At 36.4% G+C, this 21,189-nt stretch overlaps 1 protein-coding gene across 5 annotated transcripts in view; it reads left to right on the top strand.

Moving 5' to 3' along the window:
• CNTN1 (contactin 1) overlaps positions 1-21,189 on the top strand; it is a 287,008-nt gene that overhangs the window by 144,625 nt on the left and 121,194 nt on the right. For all 5 annotated transcript variants that reach the window (XM_070410419.1, XM_070410420.1, XM_070410422.1 and 2 more), the window contains 5 exons: positions 4,247-4,381; positions 5,729-5,761; positions 13,051-13,183; positions 16,713-16,885; positions 19,119-19,214. In XM_070410419.1, the coding sequence (XP_070266520.1) occupies positions 4,321-4,381; positions 5,729-5,761; positions 13,051-13,183; positions 16,713-16,885; positions 19,119-19,214 (496 nt within the window). In that variant the 5' untranslated portion in view covers positions 4,247-4,320. The remainder of the gene's footprint in view (positions 1-4,246; positions 4,382-5,728; positions 5,762-13,050; positions 13,184-16,712; positions 16,886-19,118; positions 19,215-21,189) is intronic.

The raw sequence follows: 21,189 nt of genomic DNA, 5'->3' as shown, positions 1-21,189 counted from the left end.
GAACAGGGATGTGAACAGGGAGTCAGGAATGATGGGATAACTGGTGACACAATAGAACAAATTGCCAGCAGAACACAAGTGTGTGAACAAGATGTGAAAGATGCTTTTATACTGGAATAGCAAGAAACCCGTTAAATGAAATAGATCACATGCTGCCACTGTCCTATTGAAATAGGCAATATTTTGGAGTGAAGGAAAAGATACGACACAGAGAAGTTCAAAATAATAATACCTTTTTTTTTCTCTGAAGTGTACATATTCAACTTGAAATACAGACTTCACACAATACTAGTAAAGTATATATTAAAATGCTGCAAAATATTGCTACTTAGAATATCATCTTTTAGAGTATACTTATAATCTCTAACAAAGACCAAAGCCCCAAGAAGAGATATTTTACCTACTGTCATGATTCTATTCTTATTTTAAGGAATTGAAGTTAATTTTCAGTTTGTTTAATGAAAGTGCTTGGGAATACAGTTATGGAATAACACATGTATTCCTTCATTTATTCAATAAGTATGTATCAGTGACTACTTTGTGCCAGATAGTAGAGACTAAACAACAAATGAGAGGTGTGTCCCTAGACTGACAGGCCTATTGCCTAGTAGATTAAGTAGATATTTATGAAATAATTTCATGGTAAACATTTTACATGTATAATCTCATGCAACCTTTACACTAGTTTCATGAAGTAGGCATTCTTTCCATATTTTGTACATGAGGAAAATTAGAGTGAGGTAACTTGCCCAAAGTTGCAAGCTAAACAATGGTTGAGCCAAACTTGGGAAAAGATCTGACTGACCTTCCTTTTCCTTTCTTTTCTTTTTTCTTTTCTTCTCTTTTCTTTTCTTTTTTTCTTTTCTCTTCCTTTTCTTTTCTTTCCCCCTTCCCTTCCTTTCCCTTTCCTTCCCTTCCCTTCCCTCCCCTCTCCTCCCCTCCTCTCCCTTCCCCTCCCCTCCCCTCCTCTCCCTTCCCCTCCCCTCCTCTCCTCTCCTCTTTTCCCCTTCCTTCCTTCCTTCCTTCCTTCCTTCCTTCCTTCCTTCCTTCCTTCCTTCCTTCCTTCCTTCCTTCTTCCCTCCCTCCATCCCTCCTTCCTTTTATTGTTGTCACCATTATAGATGCCCCCTATTTTCCCCACCTTTACCCACCTCCACCCAGCTCCCACAACCCCTCCCTCTGACCATCATTACACTGTTGTTTGTGTCCCTGAGCTATGCCTGCATGCTCTTTGGCTAATCTCTTCAGCTTCTTTCATCCAGTCCCATTCATCCCTTCCTCTCTGACCTCTGTCAGTCTGTTCCATTTATCCATTACTCTGATCCCTTTTGACTATGCCTTGTCACTAATTCCCACATTTGAGAAGGAAATGTTAAATAACATCCTTGACTGAGGAAATTCTTCTGTATTTTAATTTTAATTTCTTGAAATCACTTGCTCTGTGTGAACACAGAAGCCTGCAAATTTAATGAGATACAGAGACCAAAAATTTACATAACTCATCAATATTAAAAATCTGAAGGCTACCCTCACAGTAATTATATTTATTTTTCTCTCTGGTCAATGCTGCTTTCTCTACACTCAAAACTGCAGCAGCATCCCTCCCACAGAGTTGAATATGTATATTATTTAGAGTTATTATTTAGAATTACTTTGAGTTCTCAAATTACAACACTTTATTAATTGCTAAATTATAGTTATTTAAAAACTAATACTGCCCCATTAAACATCATATGCTTTTAATATGCAAAATGTTTGCAAATATATTACCTAGATTAATCTTTAATTAATTGACTTAATACAACAATTTGGGCATAGTTTATGTGTTTGCTTTTTCTAAATTTTTCCTCATTAAAAGAAGTCATTCTAGTTAGTGTCCATAACTCAATGAGAAGAATTAGGAACCAACAGGCTAAAAAAAATATTCAATTGTACATTATTTTGAGACAAACTCAAGAAGATATAAACAATGTATACAGGTTTAAATCATTTTCATTTAGGTCTATATTAAAATACTAGTGAAATTATACATCCATCAACAAAATAAAAAGCTAAAAATCCTCTCATAGATCACTTATTGATTTCCCTGCCTCCTGAAAAAAAATGTTTCTTTATTCTTCAATTTTGTATACCTGTTTTTTTCCCCTGATCAGCCCCACTTAATAAAAGAAATAAAATTAATTTAAAAGTCCAGGCTTAATGCAATTTATACAGATGTATAGTTGTCACCTTCTCACATATGTCCAAGAAAAATAAGTTGATCATATGTTAATCCTGGCATTTAAAAATTGTCTGATGAATATTTTTTCCTTTGCAAAAATATTTTAAATATATCTTATGCTAATTTGATTAATTTCTACTATTTTCTCTAAGAATTCCACCAATTTTATCTCAAAATAAATGATTTTTCACTTCAGAATAATCTATACACCAAAAAGGAAAATAGATTTGTCCTGGCCCATGTAGTATACTAAATATTTGTATAAGTCTCTGAAAATGCTAGGAGTCTGGCAAATCAGGATAGAGTGGTTGGATGGGGCTAAACATGGCCTTAAAATCCATCACAATTAAAAACGTAAGTAGGACCTTTAGCATGTCATTACAATGCCAGCAATCAGTATCATTTTATTTTCACATTCTAGAAAGTGTTGAAATATTCTATCTTGAACATGATAGCACTAGGTATTTTCTTTTTAAAAAAATATGTTTTATTGATTTTTTGCAGAGAGGAAGGGAGAGGGATAGAGAGTTAGAAACACCGATGAGAGAGAAACATCATCCATCAGCTGCCTCCTGCACACTCCCTGCCAGGGATGTGCCCGCAACCCAGGTACATGCCCTTGACCGGAATCGAACCTGGGACCCTTCAGTCCGCAGGCTGATGCTCTGTCCACTGAGCCAAACCGGTTAGGGCAGCACTAGGTATTTTCTTTTAGGAATTGCTTTCAGGCTCATTCTTAATTTATATATGATATCTAACTGTATGTCATGAGATTTTCCTAGGCTATTATATATTCCTTGTAAACATGAACGCATGTCTTTTTAAATTGACACTCCCATTGTATCTCAACTGAAGAGGTCTCTTTCTAAGGCACTGGGGCATGTTGCTCTCAACAAGTTCTAGTAAGAAGCAGTTGGGGTTTGCAGCCACCAAATAACGTAAATCTAAGAGCGCAGTACCTTCACCACAATGCCCTGTCTACCACAGTCGGACCTGTGCCCACCAAGACATTTCTTACAATGCTTTTAATTAAAATGATTAACACGTTTCCAAACTTAATAGTATATAGATCCAAACAGCTACCTCACTGAACTGTATACACATGCTTCCCAGTGATCTGTGAACTTGTTAAGGGTAAACAAACTATGTCTTTCTTTTTCATTCATTTGTCTATATGCTTGTTCTTAGAGGTGGGTTTACCACAAAGATGATGAAGCTTAAGTTGTGGATCCTCTCATTTACATGAGGCTATTCCAAGGCCCTGGGTGTAATATAGGAGGCCTCATCGATATAATCACGGGGTCATAAATTTGGAGGGAATTTATAAAAGCAAGATATTCTTTTTATAGCTTAGTTTGTATTAGTAATTTTCTCCTCTTGTTCTTAAATACAGCTCTCCAACTTTTAATGATTTGGCCTCACAAATCCTAGATTCTCCCTTGCTAACTTATGAGGAGCAATTATTTATATTTGTGGAATGAATAAATGAAAGAAGTGAAGGGGAATGACTTTATTATTAATTAATATATTTTAACATTTAAGAATCAGCATTTTTGGTGAAAATTTTCCACAAACCATCAACAAATAATGCTAGTTTATAATGTCTGAGTTTGTCAAAGCTCGTATACAAACAAATCATTAGTTGAATCTCTGTACCTACCAGCCCTTCAGATAAATTCAATTTTTAATCAAAACAATGATATTGAAATGTTTACAACTGTGCAGTTTGTAGAAAGGATAATATCATACTCAATTGTTAAACTGTTAGAAGCTAAAACATACCAAGTGATTGGCTTGCTTATGGTCATACAGTGTCAGTACTAGGAGGCATCTGAGGGCCTGATACTGAGTCTACTTTTTCCGTTACTACATGGGGTTTACAAAAGTATTTAAATAAACTAAAACATAGTCTAAAAACAAGGAATATAAAATAAGGTAAAATTAATAATGCCGTTGCACCCAAGTGACAAACATTTTTCCTTCCTTTTGCTTCCCTTCTTTTCTTTTTTTCTTTCCTTGATGCAGCTTTTAATATTATCCAACTGCCATAAAGATAAAGCTTTTTTTGAAAATTGAACTTAACCTCTACTGAACACAAGATGAAAATGTGGCTGCTGGTTAGTCACCTTGTGATATTATCTTTTACATCCTGTCTATCAGGTAAGAAATACCCTTTTCATGTTATCCATAACTAATGTCTAAATAATCAATATGTGTGTTCACGTCATTAAATCTGGTGTAGAAAGTTAGAATATTTTCTTTTGACACCTGGGTCATGCAAATAAATTAATATATATCAAGGTGGACTCTATTTTTAATTTATTTTCAATTGAAATTTAAGAAGGCTCAGTCAATCTTATGTAGTGGTATGCTGGTAAATGTGTACAATCAGGATCTCGGAGAGGGAAAAAAAACCACTGCTGAGTAGCATTTGTTGATTCCTGGGGGGTTAATAGTTCTACTGTAGCCTATTTCAACTTGAAAACATTTAGTGTAGTTTGGAAAAGATAGTTAACAATTCATCATTATATAGTATTTTCACTATATAGATACAATAGACTTAAATAACCTTATTAGCATAAATAAAAGTAAAATATGGCAAAATAATTAGTACTTGGTTTTAAGCTTTTGTTACCTTCTTTATTTATTTGTTAAGTTAATATAATTAACTTATATTAACTGGCTAGTCAGTCTTATGAAAAACAATTTTAAAATAATCTAAAAATATGTGCAGGCACATTAAAAATAACAAAGCAGTTTTAAGAATGCTGTAGTTTTTAAGACAAACAAATACTATTTTTCAAAGACAATTTGAAGGATTCAGAAATCTTTTCTACAAGGAGAGGTATATCATATTTCTCTCTGAAGCAGCATGTCTTCTAACAATCAGTTTTTCTAATACCTCCATCTCTGTTACCTTAACTAAGTAAATACTTGTTGAGTTGCTATTAATTCAAGACATAAATGGATCCTATCACTTAGCAATCCCCATTGATTGCTTAATGATGCACTAACGGACATTCTATTGTATCTTATTTATTATGAAATAAATTAAAAATGCTGTTTTATTTTGGGGGTAATTATTATGACTTAAGAATCCCAAAAATCTATAATTTAAGCAGTACTTAAAATTTTAATGACATTGATATAACAACAGAAATCATACATATATATTTATATGCATATATACATATATTATGCAAATATAATAAAGAAAATTTTTGTGGTAGGGTTATTGTCACTGTCTTATTTTAGTGAATTAAATAAACCTAAAATAATTTTATTAGTACTAAATATTCATACTAATTTTGTTGACCATAAATTTTAGCACCACAACTTTAAACTGCAAAGACAAATGTCTGCAAAGCTGTTTTGATACTTTAACCTTAATAGTAAAGGACAGGTAATTTCATTTCATTAACTAGTACCTCAGTAGTTGAGTAATATTTGAAACCACAACTTGAAAGAGCTGCTTTGGGATTGAAATCTTTTTTCTTTCATTTTTAGAGTTTACATGGCACAGAAGGTATGGTCATGGAGGTAAGTTGATGAAAGGGTAAATTTTAAAAATAACTTTCCTTAAATGAATCATATTTCATCTCTGTTTTAAGCTACCTACTCTATAAACTTAAAGCCAAATGGTTAATGTTAAACCCTGTGGAAATTTTGTAAGAAGCTTTATCTGGAGTCATAAGGCAATGTGTTTGATGGACAAAATGAATGAATGAATGGATATAATAACATAAATATCCCATTAGAGCAGTGATGTTCAACCTTTTTAATTTCATGGCATACATAAACTAATTACTAAAATTCTGACAAAAAGATAGGTATAATTTTGATTCATTCACACCGGATGGCTATTTGGTGTTGGCTGTTGCCATTTTTTTTTATAGGACATTATAAGGGAAAAGAGGTTCGTGCCCCTTACTAAATAATCAAGTATTGCATGTTTTAAAAATTCTTGAGGACAGCAGTTGAAAATCACTGTATTAGAGGCTTGCAACAGATGGAAAATATTCAATGTGGCCTCTGTTGTTCCTGTATTCTTTGTAACAATCTTATGCTACTAAATTTTGCAACAATATTTTAAATATTGTAAAAACTTAACTTAGTTTTTAATAAGTTAAAAAAAAAACTTATTAAACATTGCTGAGAGAGAGAGAGAGAGAGAGAGAGAGAGAGAGAGAAAACTAAAGGTAATAGACTTAGAACCTTAAGATTCAGTTTAAGAAGGAGTCCAAAGATGTTGCAAAATGTATTGCTCATTATAGACTACTAGTGGCTCGGTGCATGAAATTTGAGCACGGGGGCAGGGTGTCCCTCAGCCCAGCCTGCACCCTCTCCAATCTGGGACCCCTCGGGGGATGTCCAACTCGCAATACTGGCTCCTAACCGCTCGCTCACCTGCCTGCCTGCCTGATTGCCCCTAACCCCTCTGCCTACTGGCCTGCTCGCCCCCAACTGCCCCCCCTGCCCCTGCTACCAGCCTTATCACCTCCAACTGTCCTCCCCTCCTGGCCTGATCACCCCTAACCACCTCTGCCTCGGCCCTGCCACCATGGCTTTGTCTGGAAGGATGTCTGGAAGGTCTCCCGGTCTAATTAGCATGTTACCCTTTTATTAGTATAGATAATTAACAACCCTGTGTAGACCTACTTCAACCACTGAACAGTTCTTGCCAGAAATAGAGGCAGTATGATGTGGTGAAGAAAGCAAAGCCTAGAGAAAGATTAACCTGGATTTGCATTTGTAACCTGGTATTCACTCACAATGTAATCTTGTTCAAATATTCAACTTCTGTAAACCTCAATTTTCCAATATGCAAAAGTCACAGGATTCTTATGAGGATGTAAAACTAAGAAAAAGATGTGACAATAGATTCTAGCACAGTAACTACATAATAGGTGCTCAATAAATATAGTAAAACTGGTAACATAAAAGCCACTTCTTAGTGGGAGGAGAGCGAATACTCAGGAAGAATCACTGAGCAACCATGGCTATAACTGACATGAAGCAGCCAGGATATTCATGCCCGGATGTCCATAAAAAGCAAGGGCACTTATAGAGAGCTTCCGCTTTTAGGCGGCTATAAGGATTAAGAGAAAGGAAAGTCTTAACCTGAATCCCACCAAAGCTATTTTCGTTTCCACCTCGTTAGCCGGGAATCACCACATGTAGGCTATCTGAAGATCATTACCTGACTTAAAGAGCCTTACCATAGAATAGGGAAGAAGAAAAGTTAAGTAATAGATCCATAAGAAAAATATAAGAAACACTTTAGCCCTCGCTGGTTTGGCTCAGCAAATAGAGCATCGATCTGCGGATTAAAGGGTCCCGGGTTCGCAACTCCATGTGCTGGGGTTGCGGACTCAATCCCCAGTAGGGAGCGTGCAGGAGGCAGTCAATCAATGATTCTCTCTCATCATTGATGTTTCTATCTCTCTCTTCCTTCCCTCTCCCTTCCTCTCTGAACTCTATAAGAATATATTTTAAAAAAACCACTTTAAATAACTACTTTGAGGAATTAAGAAGTATTTAATGCTGGAGGTAGGTATTTCAAATGTTAGAAATGGAGCTAATCTTAGAGGAAGTAGCACAAATGCAAGTACAGGGATGGGAAAAGATGGAGTGTGTTAGGTCGGTATTTTAAAGAACACTTGTTCTGCAGGTTGTTCAGAGGAATTATATTAGAAAGGACATAATTGTTCATTTAATTTGGGAAAGGCTAGTTCATTCAAGTTTAACAGTTTATTGTGAACTTTAAATAGCACTGAAACTACTTATATAATAAGTATAATACATGTATTAGTGGCCTAGGACTGCTATCCACAAACTGAGTGGCTTGGAAAAACAGAAAATAGTCTCACAGCTCTGGAGGCTGGAAGTTCAAAACCAAAGTGTTATCAAGGCCATGCTCCCTCTGAACCTGTAGGGAAGGCTCGTCCCTGGCCTCTCCCAGCTTCTGTGCCCTCAGACATTCCCTGGCTCAAAGCAGCATTCACACACATGCTAGGATCCAACCCCAGCAGGTCCAAGGGTTCCCCAAAGGTGTGGACGGAGTCTGTGATGAAGGAATGACATGGAGGCAGCGTTCAGTTGATCAGCAGCCTAGCCAGGATCTCTAGCCAGGAACTCCAGCCAAGTTCTGGTCAGGATCTCCAGCGAAGTTCTGGTTAGGATCTCCAACCAAGTTCTGTAGCCAGGTTCTGGTTCTCCAGCCAGGTTCGGTTGCCAGGTTCTATCCAGGTTCTCCCACCATGTTCTATCTAGGTTCCCCAGTGAACTTCTGTAGCCAGGTTCTGTCCAGGTTCTTTTGCCATGTTCTCTCGCTAGGTTCTCTCTCTAGGTTCTCTGTGTCTCCTGTTGTCTTGTTACATCTGTATTTATATCAGTTGATTCCAATCCTATCAATCTCTATTCCAAAGGTTAGGGCATTTCTTATCTCCATTCCAGGGAGTAAAGATTATGTAGCTTAAGTGTGATTGTTTGTAGCTAAAGTGATTAACTACCCGCCTGGCACTTAGTTAAGGGGTTTTATCCCCTCCCTAACTTCAGGGAAAAATCCCTACCTGGGGAAACAACCTTTCTTGGAGAGGTGACCTTGGTTAAAACACATAGCACCAAGAAGGTGAACAAACATATTAAGAACAGTATGCCATATATGCCAGGTCCCTTGAAACAGCAAGGATGGACCGGCTCCCAGCACACACAGACATACACAGGTGTGAGAAGTTCCCCAGAAAGTGATGCAAAACACAGCGTTGCAGTGGTTCTCAACCTTCTGGCACTTTAAATAAAGTTCCTTATATTGTGACCCAACCATAAAATTATTTTCGTTGCTACTTCATAACTGTATTGTTGCTACTGTTATGAATCCTAATGTAAATATCTGATACGCAGGATGGTCTTAGGCGACCCCTGTGAAAGGGTCATTCGACCGCCAAAGGGGTCGCGGCCCACAGGTTGAGAACCGCTGGTTTAGAGGCTTCAGGGGTGGGCCATATGTCAAAGAGGTGGTTGCTATGAGGAAATGTGGTAGGCTCTTCTCGGGCGGGTCAAGCCATGCAAGAGAAAATTTAGTCAACTTAACCTTCCTGCTAACCTGACCTAGTCTTTGTTCTAACGAGTGATTGCTGCACGTTCTTGAGACCAACTCCTTTCCATTTTAGTTATGATAAATTACTATAGTTTACCTACTATCCGAAATCCTAACAGATTGGGGTACCAGAGCATTTAAAGCTCCAGTCCTACATGTCCTTGTTCTCTTACCAGTGAAGGAAAGCTGACAGCAGAGAAGAGGCTGCACTGTCTGGAAGAAGTGTGCTTTGAGAGAATTGAAATAGTTACTGTATTTCAAGAGAGCTTGTAACACAGGCCACATCCCTGTGATAACATTGTAAACACTGTAAAAATTCCAATATTAGACTCTGTTCAAGTTTTGGCACCATTGCTTTTTTCTAATAGATTTTTCTCCCTGAGACTCTTTTTACAATAAATATAATTATGTAAGATTATGTTTGATAACCAACAGATTGAGATGACATTACAGAATGAGAAATAGAATTTGTTTCAAAATGGATGTAAAATGAATAAAAAATTACTCTCGAGCATAAATTGTAAGTATACTTTCCAGAAATAACATAGAATAGCAAGATGACAGTGGGCCATTTCCACATAGTGAGAGGTGAAGCACCACATTTTAGATCGTCCAACTACCTGATGATAATAATCGTGAAGCTGAGAATGGTGCTGAAAGAAGCAGGATACTTTGCAGCTCACTCACATTTATAAATTTGACAGCAAATATTCATATGTGATTTCTTTCTTTCGTGTTAATCTTTTCGTTTAAGTTTAAGAAATGAATTTCTGCCCTAACCAGTTCGGCTCAGTGCATAGAGCGTCGGCCTGCAGACTGAAGGGTCCCAGGTTCGATTCTGGTCAAGGGTATGTGCCTTGGTTGCAGGCACATCCCCAGTGGGAGGTGTGCAGGAGGCAGCTGATTGATGTTTCTCTCTCATCGATGTTTCTAACTCTCTATCCCTCTCCCTTCCTTTCTGTAAAAAAATCAATAAAATATATTTTTTTTAAAAAAGAAATGAACTTCCTTCTGCAATAAATTATAACCATATTGTAGAAAATAAATGAATTTGCATTAAGAGCAGATAAAAAAGTGTGATTTTAGATTTTTTTTCTTCAATTACGCGAGAAAAGTCACTTATAATTTTGTTCTCCTTTTCAGAAGATTCTTTCCACTAAGAAAAAGGGCATATACTTTCAAATAATAATACATATTGAAAACATGATACCTAGTTGGTTTTTTAATTTCTTGTCTTCTTTAACCCCGTATACTTCCAAAGCATTATAATTTGTCATCTAATTTTTCCATGGCTCAGAAAAAAAATCAATAGATGACTGAATCTTCTGTCGGTGAAGAGTAGAATGTTTGCATTGGTGGATCCTTTGCAAAGCCTAGTAAGTTCTTTCCCTTCACCTGAGCATCCTAGTTGAGCTAACAGAGTGATGACCTCAGACACGCTTTGAGGGGGTTAGGAAGTTGACATTAGGAGGTTCACACTGAGCATGTCAATGCAATCCAAAAACTTGTTTTGAGTAATTTACCTTTCTAGGGTGCAAACATGTTCTTAAAATAAAATGTACACAGCAATTACTAACCAGTTAATAGAAGACATTATTTTCGTACGAATGAAAAATTTTAAAAAGCAAGGGACCTATATTTATAAAATAATACTTAACAGAAACACTAATGTGATAGAAAGTGTGTCTTGTTCTGCTTTTTAATCTAGAAAATGAGCAAAGGGACATAAATTAAATGTAAGATTTTCTCAACATGGAAAATAAATTCAGTAGCATGTTGGAAATTAATTTCACATTTTTATCAACTAAATGTTTAATTATCTGTTCCTATAAAGGGCAGATGGGAGTGGAGTATTTGGAAATATATACATATAATTTTGTGAAAAGCACTGGCTATTGAGAGGGAAAATAGCATTAGCTGCTGACTATAAGCCAGGTATAGTCCTGTCTTACATATATATCATCTCAAAATAATTATCACAATAATCTAATGAGGTATATTTTATTATTCTCCCCATGCTGTGGAGGGTAATATGTAGGCTGGGAGAGGCACTGTTTAACACAAACAAGGCAAGATTTAAATGACTTAATTAAGCTGCTTGTCAAGGGAAATGAACAAAGCTCTCATCCTCAAGGTTGCTGTTAGAGCAGACACAATAAATTGGAGAAGTGAGCCATAGGTTGGAAAATATATTAGTGATCCCATGCAAGAATATCCCAGCTTTCTAGCCATACACGTCAGTATTAATTCATTTGGGACATATGATTCTTAGTTCTGTTCTGTGAATGCTGTCATATTGATGACATGGAGTGATTTTCTTCTCCTCATGTGGCTGAGAGGTATTCCTCTTCTTGTCCAGAGAGGATACACTGTAAGGAACAACTGCTTTCCAGTGTGTATATTTTTGTGATGGATTTTCAACCAGTTGTTCAGTTCCCATATTCATGTTAATTTGTTGATTGTTCTAGATCAGTGGTTCTCAACCTTCCTAATGCCGCGACCCTTTAATACAGTTCCTCATGTTGTGGTGACCCCCAACCATAAAATTATTTTCGTTGCTACTTCATAACTGTAATTTTGCTACTGTTATGAATCATAATGTAAATATCTGATATGCAGGATGTATTTTCATTGTTACAAATTGAACACAATTAAAGCATAGTGATTAATCACAAAAACAATATGTAAGTATATATGTGTTTTCCGATGGTCTTAGGCGACCCCTGTGAAAGCGTCGTTCGACCCCCAAAGGGGTCTCGACACACAGGTTGAGAACCTCTGTTCTAGATGTTGCTAAGTACCCGTGTAGTCACATGTTTAGAAAAAAAATAAGGACTGACCCAGGAAAGGAACTAATTTCCCTAGAGCATCTAGAAATTCATTTATTCTGCTGTTCAAAAGTTAAGTCCTTATTTGTTGCAGACTACTAGACAGCTAGCAAAGAAGAGTGTTATACCGATTATGGACACAGTCACCTGTCCCCAAGTATTTGCAATCTAGTGGAACAGAAAGCTATCAAACAATAGCTCTAGCCAGTTTGGCTCAGTGGATAGAGCATCAGTCCTCGGACTGAAGGGTCCCGGGTTTGATTCTAGTCAAGGGCACATACCTCGGTTGCAGATTTCATCCCTAGCTCTGGTGGGGGCCTGTGTGGGAGGCAACCAACTGATGTGTCTCCCTCACATCAATGTTTCTCTCTCTCTATCTCTCCCCTTCCCTTCCACTCTCTCTAAAAATCAATGGAAAAATATCCTCGGGTAAGGATTAACAACAACAACAAAAAGAATCACATGATAGGCACCATACGCTGGACAAAGAGTTATGAGAAATGAGCTAGGCCAGGTGAGATGTTGCTTCTTGAAGGAGTGGACTCTATGGCTAAGTCATAAAGGACTGCACAAATGCTGATGCTGGTTGTAGAAAAGAAAATCACGTGCAAAGCTCAGAGGCATGGAAACATGACTTGTTTGAGGAGCTGTGTGCAGTTAGGCATGGCCACACAGAGTGCTTTGGGAAAAATGATGAGAGACGGGCAGGAAAAACTTCTAATAAAAACCTAAATGTTTTCCTCAGGATGATAGAAGCAAATTATCTTCAGTTTGAATAAAAATAGAGATTCTGTGATTCTGACTTGTTTTGTTTCTAAAAAACTTTTTTAATGTCCCCAATTTTGTTTTATTCTTTTACTTATAAACCAGCATAATGTAAAATAATTTCATTTTCATTACAGTTTCTGAGGAAGACAAAGGATTTGGACCAATTTTTGAAGAGCAACCAATTAATACCATTTATCCAGAGGAATCACCAGAAGGAAAAGTTTCACTCAACTGTAGGGCACGAGCCAGCCCTTTCCCAGTTTACAAGTAACGTACTGCACTTCTTTTTTTCCAAATGGTGTAGTGAACTAGGGGTTACAGATTAGCATTTGTGACCAGTACCAACAGAGAAAGCTGTACTATAAGTCTTTCTACAAAATCCAGGGACATTAACAAAAATGTTGGCAGACAAGTCATTTTTAAAAAGTTGTTTAATGCCTAAGTAGATAGTAATTTTCTTAAACACATGCAAATAAATAATTTACTTACTATTTTCTGCAAAAATAAAGCCAGTGCTATTTGACATTATCAATTTAAAAATTGTGTGATGGAAATCATACTAATCATGCAAAAGGTTATGTGGAGATCATGCACATGTGAAGATAAAATGTTCTTATATGTATTGGCCTGGATAACTTATACCTACAAATGATGGATAACACTTCTGTTAACTTAATTTAAAGTGCTTGCATAAATAATTCTAGAAAGCTACACATCTAGAAAAAAATCTTTTTTTTTCTATTTTTATGGGGTACCTATTGATGATTTAAAGTTATAAAAAATAACTTTAAAAATGTAACAATGGGTTTTCCTGCTTCGGATGGTTCAGAAAAAAATATATTAACAGTTTCTAGCCTGATGCAAAAAATAAGATTCAAAAATTAAACAGATGCCAATGGATTTGAGTTTCACGTATGGAATGGCTTCATGAAGACAAAGCAAGTGATTGATGGAGAAATTGGGGCTCTAGTATATTAATGTCACCTCACTTAATTGAAGGTTGTCATTAAACAAGGTTGATTTTAATAGTTGATTTTTTCCTAGATATAAAATTGACTTTTCTATTGTTATAAAAAGTTGTTATTAAAGGGAATACCACTTTCCCCCCATTTAATTCTAATTGAACTCATTTTTACTTGCCTCTGGCTATAACAAAATTATTCTTAAAACAAAATATGAATTTAGAAACCACATCACTATCCCTTTGAAATTATTTTTATTGTTTCAATTTCATGCATGGGAGTGCAATATAAGTAGATATTTTATAAATTATAAATTATACGTTTGTTTTGAATATATTTTATGGGCTAGACTTATTTCTGCCCTTAAGCCGTACATAATGGGAGTTTATGGACATGGAATAGTATAGCCAATAAGAGCTGTAGAGCAGATCTAATCCAAGCACATGATTTTATAGGAGAGGAAGCTGAGCCCTGAATAAGTAAATTACTTTCTTCCAAGTGAGTAAATTACAGATGCAGGACGGAAACAGGTTTTATGATTTTCAAAGAAACGTGTCATTTTTAGTCTGCGTCTTTCTAGATAGTTTGACAGCATCTCAAAAGCGATTTCCGTGGTTCTTATTCTGTGATGTTGTGTCCTTGACATTCATACATGGAACCTTATCAAATCAGCCTCCAGGCTGGACAGGAGGCAACAACACACAAGAGCTGTTGCAGACAGTGTCTAAAAACACCTGCTTCCCCTCACTGCCCCCCATTCCCACCCCTGTCCCCCAAAAAGACAGTAGAAGCAATGCTTTGCATAGCTATAGTTTTGGACATTGCTATTAGCAACTCCCCATTTCCCCCTCCCTTCAGTCCCATTAAGTGTTCTTACCAAAATTTCTAAAGTAAAGATAAGAAGCAAACCTTCGCTTGGCAAATACCCCTTTCACAGGTTGCACAGCACAGAAGTTGCCAGGACAAGTGTGGCCTGACTGTCTACACATTAATGGAGAGAGCTGGCAGGGAGAAGCAGATGTCTGGTTTGTTATGAAAGCTGTCTGCTGTTGACAGCATAACAAGAACAAAATTAGCTAAGGATTTAGTTTGTCTGATGGGAAAGAACATTTGAAGTTTTAAAAATTTACTTAATATTCGGGGCAAGTCTTACTAACCTTTGTAATCATGCAATTTGTCATTCACATAGTAGTTTATATACTGTGATAATTTGTTATTCATGGTAACACCCTGAAAGGTACAAAGGGGACCTTTGCCTTCCACTTACCAGCCTTAAGGCTTTTGTTATCTTTCCTTGTCCCCCCAAACAACAAGGGCTCCGATAAAATTTCATTTAACGATGTGTGAAAGGGATTGCAATAACCTTGTGGGTGTTTCTGAAAATTAAATAGACCAGTGAACTTACCCAAACACAACAAAACTAGATTATTATATGACATCAAAGGCAGAATCAGATCCCCTGGTAGGAAGCTAAGGCAATAAACAAAAAGCTGGAGTCAACATACTGTTTTGGGGAAAGAAACAAAACCAAACAAGACAACTGGAACTGCCCAACAGGGAAACCCATTCACTTGGTAAATGCTAAGCAATTTGACATTGGATGGTTCAAACAGGGACAAGAGTGCCATCAGCTGGGGGAGAGGATTTTATTGGGTTGCAATGTGGTAATTTTTTAAAACACAAAGCAAGGTTTTCCATGTTTGCCTTGAAATCACCTGCTACATTGTAAAATTTAAAACTAAGAATATTCCAAATATTCTTAGGCCTCTTTGGCAAGATTCTGACCCTAATCAGAACTGTGCCAGGAAATAACTGCAGCCACAGCCCCTATTTGACCATAGCTCTTATCTTACAATTTTATAAAAATATATTTTTATTGATTTCAGAGAGGAAGGGAGAGGGGAGAGACAGAGAGATAGAAACATCAATGATGGGAGTCATTGATGGGCTACCTCCTGTACGCCTTCTACTGGGGATCCAGCTGGCAACCTGGGCACGTGCCCCTGACCTGAATTGAACCCGGTACCCTTCAGTACACAGGCTGACACTCTATACACCAAACCAAACCAGCTAGGGCTATAGCTCTTATAACACTGTGGAAGACAAGGTACCTTAAGGATGAACCCTGATACAGAATGACTATAAAATTATGCAGGTGGGCAGCTTAATTGAAAACTACTGTCCACATGCATTCATCTTATCATCCCACCGAGAGAGTTGGATTCCTGTTTCTAGTTAATTTATTTATAACATAATCCCGATATCTACAATACTACATATGTGGCTTGGAAACCAAAACTCAATTGATTTTTATCATTTTCAAATTATGTGATAGGCCTCTATGGTCAGATTATGACATTTACTGAGAAAATCCTTATTTTATTTAGTTTGTTTTATTGAAAAATTAGTTGGATATTAAAATAAAATATTGACATATTATTTTATATTTCATTTCTGTCAGAGTAATGCTTTTAATATTTAAAATACCATACCTATGTATGCATGAATTGAACTAGTGCATAGATGGGCATCATTTATAAACCAGGTATATCAGCTAAGAAACCAATTATCTAGAAAATTAAATATAGCATTTGTCCTTTGGGATGCTTCATGAAAAAAGTGGACTGTTTCATGCACTTGAACACTTACCTTTCTGTGCCTGAGCTAAATTATAAATCATGAGCCCAGAATATGCAATTACAGCGTGTAAAGAAATACCACAATGAGTCATCTATTTAATTGCCTGAATTCACAATGAGCTGTCCCCATATTTTATAATGATATTAGCTGAGTGCAAAGGTCATTTGAATGAAATGTATTTCTTTTTCTCACAGATGGAGAATGAATAACGGGGATATAGATCTGACAAGTGATCGGTACAGTATGGTAGGAGGAAACCTTGTTATCAACAACCCTGACAAACAGAAAGATGCTGGCGTCTACTACTGTTTAGCGTCAAATAACTATGGGATAGTCAGGAGCACTGAAGCCACCCTGAGCTTTGGATGTAAGTAACCGTAACCTTACAAAGCACAAGTATGTGTAGGTGGAGTAAAGCTTAGATGTGATCATAAGAGTTCAGCAAGAAGAGCAATAAGGAAGAAAGGAAAGTGAGAGGAAGTGTCCATAGGTGGGTCTAATGTGATTAGTGGGCCTTCATTGAGTGGAGAGAAAAAACATGCAGGAGAGCAAAGCATCCTGAGAGGTATTATAAATGCACTTGAAATAGTGAAAGGTAACATTAGGTAATAAGCTAAGGCCATATCCTGCAAGATCTTGAATAACTTTCTAAAAATTAGTATCAATGGAAATGTATTCTCAATGGGGGTGATACCACTCCAAAGGGAGTGAAAGTTGGTTCTTGGTGGGGAGAAACCATCTTGGGTACTATAGCATACTGGTATGTGGCTCTCCAAAATGCAACCTTACCTGACAAAGTCTCATCCCTTAGTATTTGATTTATTTTACTGTAAATAAATTAAAGCATAATACAATCATATCGGTTGTTTTAAATTTAAATTATTAAATTTCTCTTTGGGTGGGCAATAATAAAAAATATTTTGAGAAACACTGTGCTGAACTAAAAGTTAGAAATTCTGAAGGGATATTGTGCCTTGGGAGAGGAGCTGGACTCCAGGTGCTGCAGTATGTGATTGTATTGGTCAGCATTTACATCTTTTGAAAAATCGATTATAGGATGAAAATGATGTTTTAAGAGGACCCACATGGTCGTGATTACTAGGAGGCAATGAAACAGGGTTAGGAAACAGATTAAATTGGGTGTGACAACAGTGGAACTGTAAGTAATAAACAATCCTTGTAGAAATACAGTGCGGCCTTGACTTACGAGTTTAATTCGTTCCGAGACTGAGGTCGTTAAGGAGCTCGTTAACTCAAATTACTCTATGAACTCAATGCAAAAAATTGGCCAAGAGACAGCTGGTATCTCAAAAAACTCGTTAGTCGGGACACTCGTAAGTCAAGGCCCCACTGTACTGGTAATCGACTGATTGCATTGCACTTAACTAAATATATTTTATCTTTATTTATTTTTTTAAAATCTATTTTTGTTGATTTCAGAGAGGGAGGGAGAGGGAGAGAGAGATAGAAACAACAATGATGAGAGAGAATAATTGATTGGCTGCCTCCTGCATGCGCCCTACTGGGAATTGAGCCCTCAACCCAGGCATGTGCCCTTGACTGAAATCGAACCCAGGACCCTTCCCTCAGCAGGCTGACGCTCTATCCACTGAGCCAAACTGGCTAGGGCAACTAAATATATTTTAAAAAGAAAGTCTAATCAAAGGGTAGAAACATTCTGTTCTATTTAAGAAATGGGGTGGGAGCACATACAACCAATTTAAAGGTTGGTTGGGAGCATTTAAATGGTTGCTTTATATGCAGAGGTTATGGTAAGTTATCTATGTTGAAACATCAACTAAGTATTTGAGGATAGGAATGGCATTTAAGTGAGGCATTAAGGCTAGATATGATGATATTTAGGTTTTTCTGGGCAAAGGTAACAATTAGGAGGATGAGTTTTCAGAGATATCAATATATTGAGAGAAATAGCAATTTGATTTTATAATTTGAGTACTGATGACAGGTATGGAATGAGGCAGGGTGGCAACAGAATGAGCTCCAGTAAAATTAATGAAGCGTCAAATAGCAGAGCATCCAGAAACCAAGCAAAATGTGAGTTCCAGATACATAGGGAAGAGTAAAAGAAATGAGAATTAAGGAAAACCCAGAATTTGAAAAGGACCAAGAGATGGCTGACCTTCCTGTTTCTCACCTAGGATCCTGCCTTTCACCCTAATTCCTTCTCCACCTTGAAATCCTACCTCAGAAAGGGAAATGTACCTTTCAAACAAGTCCATGTCTCTAAGTTTGTTGCTTTCTTTGGTAGATCCCTGGTTTTGTCTGTTAGCCTTGCATTTCCAGATATTCTTATTGGGTGTTTTCCTAAAGGTGAAGCACAAGTTTAGGATATCTGGAATCTTCAGGGTTGTCAGAAGAGTTATGTAGGCTGCTACCAGTATCTGTAGGCTCAGGTTCTCCACAGAATTCTGCTGTAGTGTATGTAAATCCAGCACCTAGAAACAGGGAATTGACTTTGGCTTCACCAGACCACCTGAGAAGAATCATAGCCAAAGCGAGTTAGCTGGTGAAAGGTGGACTTCAATCACTATATCTCCCTATTGACAGAGGGAATACTTCCTTCTTGTTTTCATAATTAGATCTTGATCCATTCCCACCTGAGGAACGTCCTGAGGTCAGAGTGAAAGAAGGAAAAGGAATGGTGCTTCTCTGTGACCCTCCATACCATTTTCCAGGTAACCATACTTTGTCTATGACTGTGAGCCTCAATGGAATGAAATGGGCAAGCTTTAATTTTCTTAACAATAATGGTACATTTATAATTAAATTGGACTTGATATTTGCATAACCATATAATATATCATGTACTAGTGGTTATAGAGGCTATTTTCTTTGGCTCTTTAATTACTTGGCCCTTATCCCAAAGATTTATGATAGTTTCTATTTAAAAATAATATACAGGGTATCCCAAAAAATGTATACACACTTTGATAGCTGATAGCTCAGTTTTAAAAATGAAATGTATTTTAATAAATAACTGCCTTTATAGTTATTCAAAAGTGTGTGTATACATTTCTAGGCCACCTTATATGTATTGGATTATGTTCCCATTAATATTTCTGTTACACTTGAGAAAATATGGTTAGATTTTCTACAAATTACTCCTGAAGTAGAATGGTACTGAGGAGTGATGTGTAATCAGTCATTTTATTAACAATTTAACATCTACAATATGCTGTGAACTGTAATTAAACACAAGAAAGGGATAAAGACATAATAAATAGTAACCTCATTAGGAGCACCAATCTGCGAGAATAATCATCTAATTTAGAAAGGAGATAGATTAAGTGTCATCTGTTACAAGTTTCAACCTTTGAATACATGTTTTCAGTAATTTGATATGGCTGTAATAAAAGATGCCAAAGTTAAATATTTCATATATTTTCTTTTTTGTTGTTATTGTTAATCCTCATCCGAGGATATGTTTCCATTGATTTTTTTAGAGAAAATGAAAGGGAGAGGAAGAGAGAGACAGACAGAGAGAGAGAGAAACATTGATGTGAGAGAGACACATCAGTTGGTTGCCTCTCTCACACACCCCAATGAGGGATGGGGATCGAGCTTGCAATCAAAGAATCGAACCTGGGACTTTTCAGTCCGCAGGCTGATGCTCTATCCACTGAGCCAAACTGGCTAGGGCTTCATATATTTTCAATAATTTTCACTTGTTTTGTTTATTATATCTGCCTTGAAATAATATATAAATACCGCTTTTTTTCACACTGGAAAACTGCTTTGTATGTTTTGTATTCTTATAGTTCTAATATTATGCCATGAATTTGACTGGGATCAAACCTGCAACCTTGGTATATGGGGACAAAACTAACCAACTGAGCTAACTGAGCTAACTGGCTAGGGCTGGTCCTCAGTATGTGTTAAATAAGTAAAATGGAGAATTCTCCTTGGGCATTAAATCAGCCAGACCAATTGCTCTATAGTCCAATACTTATGTTCATACAAATATCATCATGATAATTTCACTGACCTAGTTTTTGTCCCTTAAAAGTTCAAATATTAAAAATTATTCCATTCTTCTTCACCCATTTCTTATCAGGGGAACACAAAACACAATCTTAAATTTTAGAGAAACTGAATAATGGCATGGTTAAATAGGCTGACCAAAGTTAGTTAGTCTAGAATTAAAATGCAAGTCTCCATATTCACATAACTATTGAGTACCCAGACTATTCTGAATGCATTTTGTGTGTGCTGTCTTGAAATCAGTATAAGTTTAAAAAATTTTTTTGTAAGGAAATCTATATTTTTCCTTACTTTTTAGTTTTTTTGGAATTTAATTGTAACCAGAAATCATGGCAAATATTGAGTTATATTTTTAAGTGAGACTAGGAAAGAATTATTTCACAAATCATACATATTTATAGTATGTTTTACAGTTTACTCCAATATCCTTTTGGAGCAAAGATTGCATGGCATTATTTTTTGCCCAATTTCAAGAACCCAATTTTAGCAATTTAAATTGTCCCCTAAGTTTCTTCCTATCTTGATACTTCTGTGGTTTCTACCTGACCCTAAATCAGCATAAGGATAACTATTTAAATGATAGAATTATTCACGGAGATAAATGTCCAAAAAGATATATTCTAACAACAATTCTACATTGGAGAATTATGGTGGTTTAATATTTTTTTT

Source organism: Myotis yumanensis, unplaced genomic scaffold (genome assembly GCF_028538775.1).
Source record: "Myotis yumanensis isolate MYYU_CA2020_CCGP unplaced genomic scaffold, mMyoYum1.0.hap1 SCAF_3, whole genome shotgun sequence".
Lineage (NCBI taxonomy): Eukaryota > Metazoa > Chordata > Mammalia > Chiroptera > Vespertilionidae > Myotis > Myotis yumanensis.
This window is presented reverse-complemented; position numbering and strand designations above follow the sequence as displayed.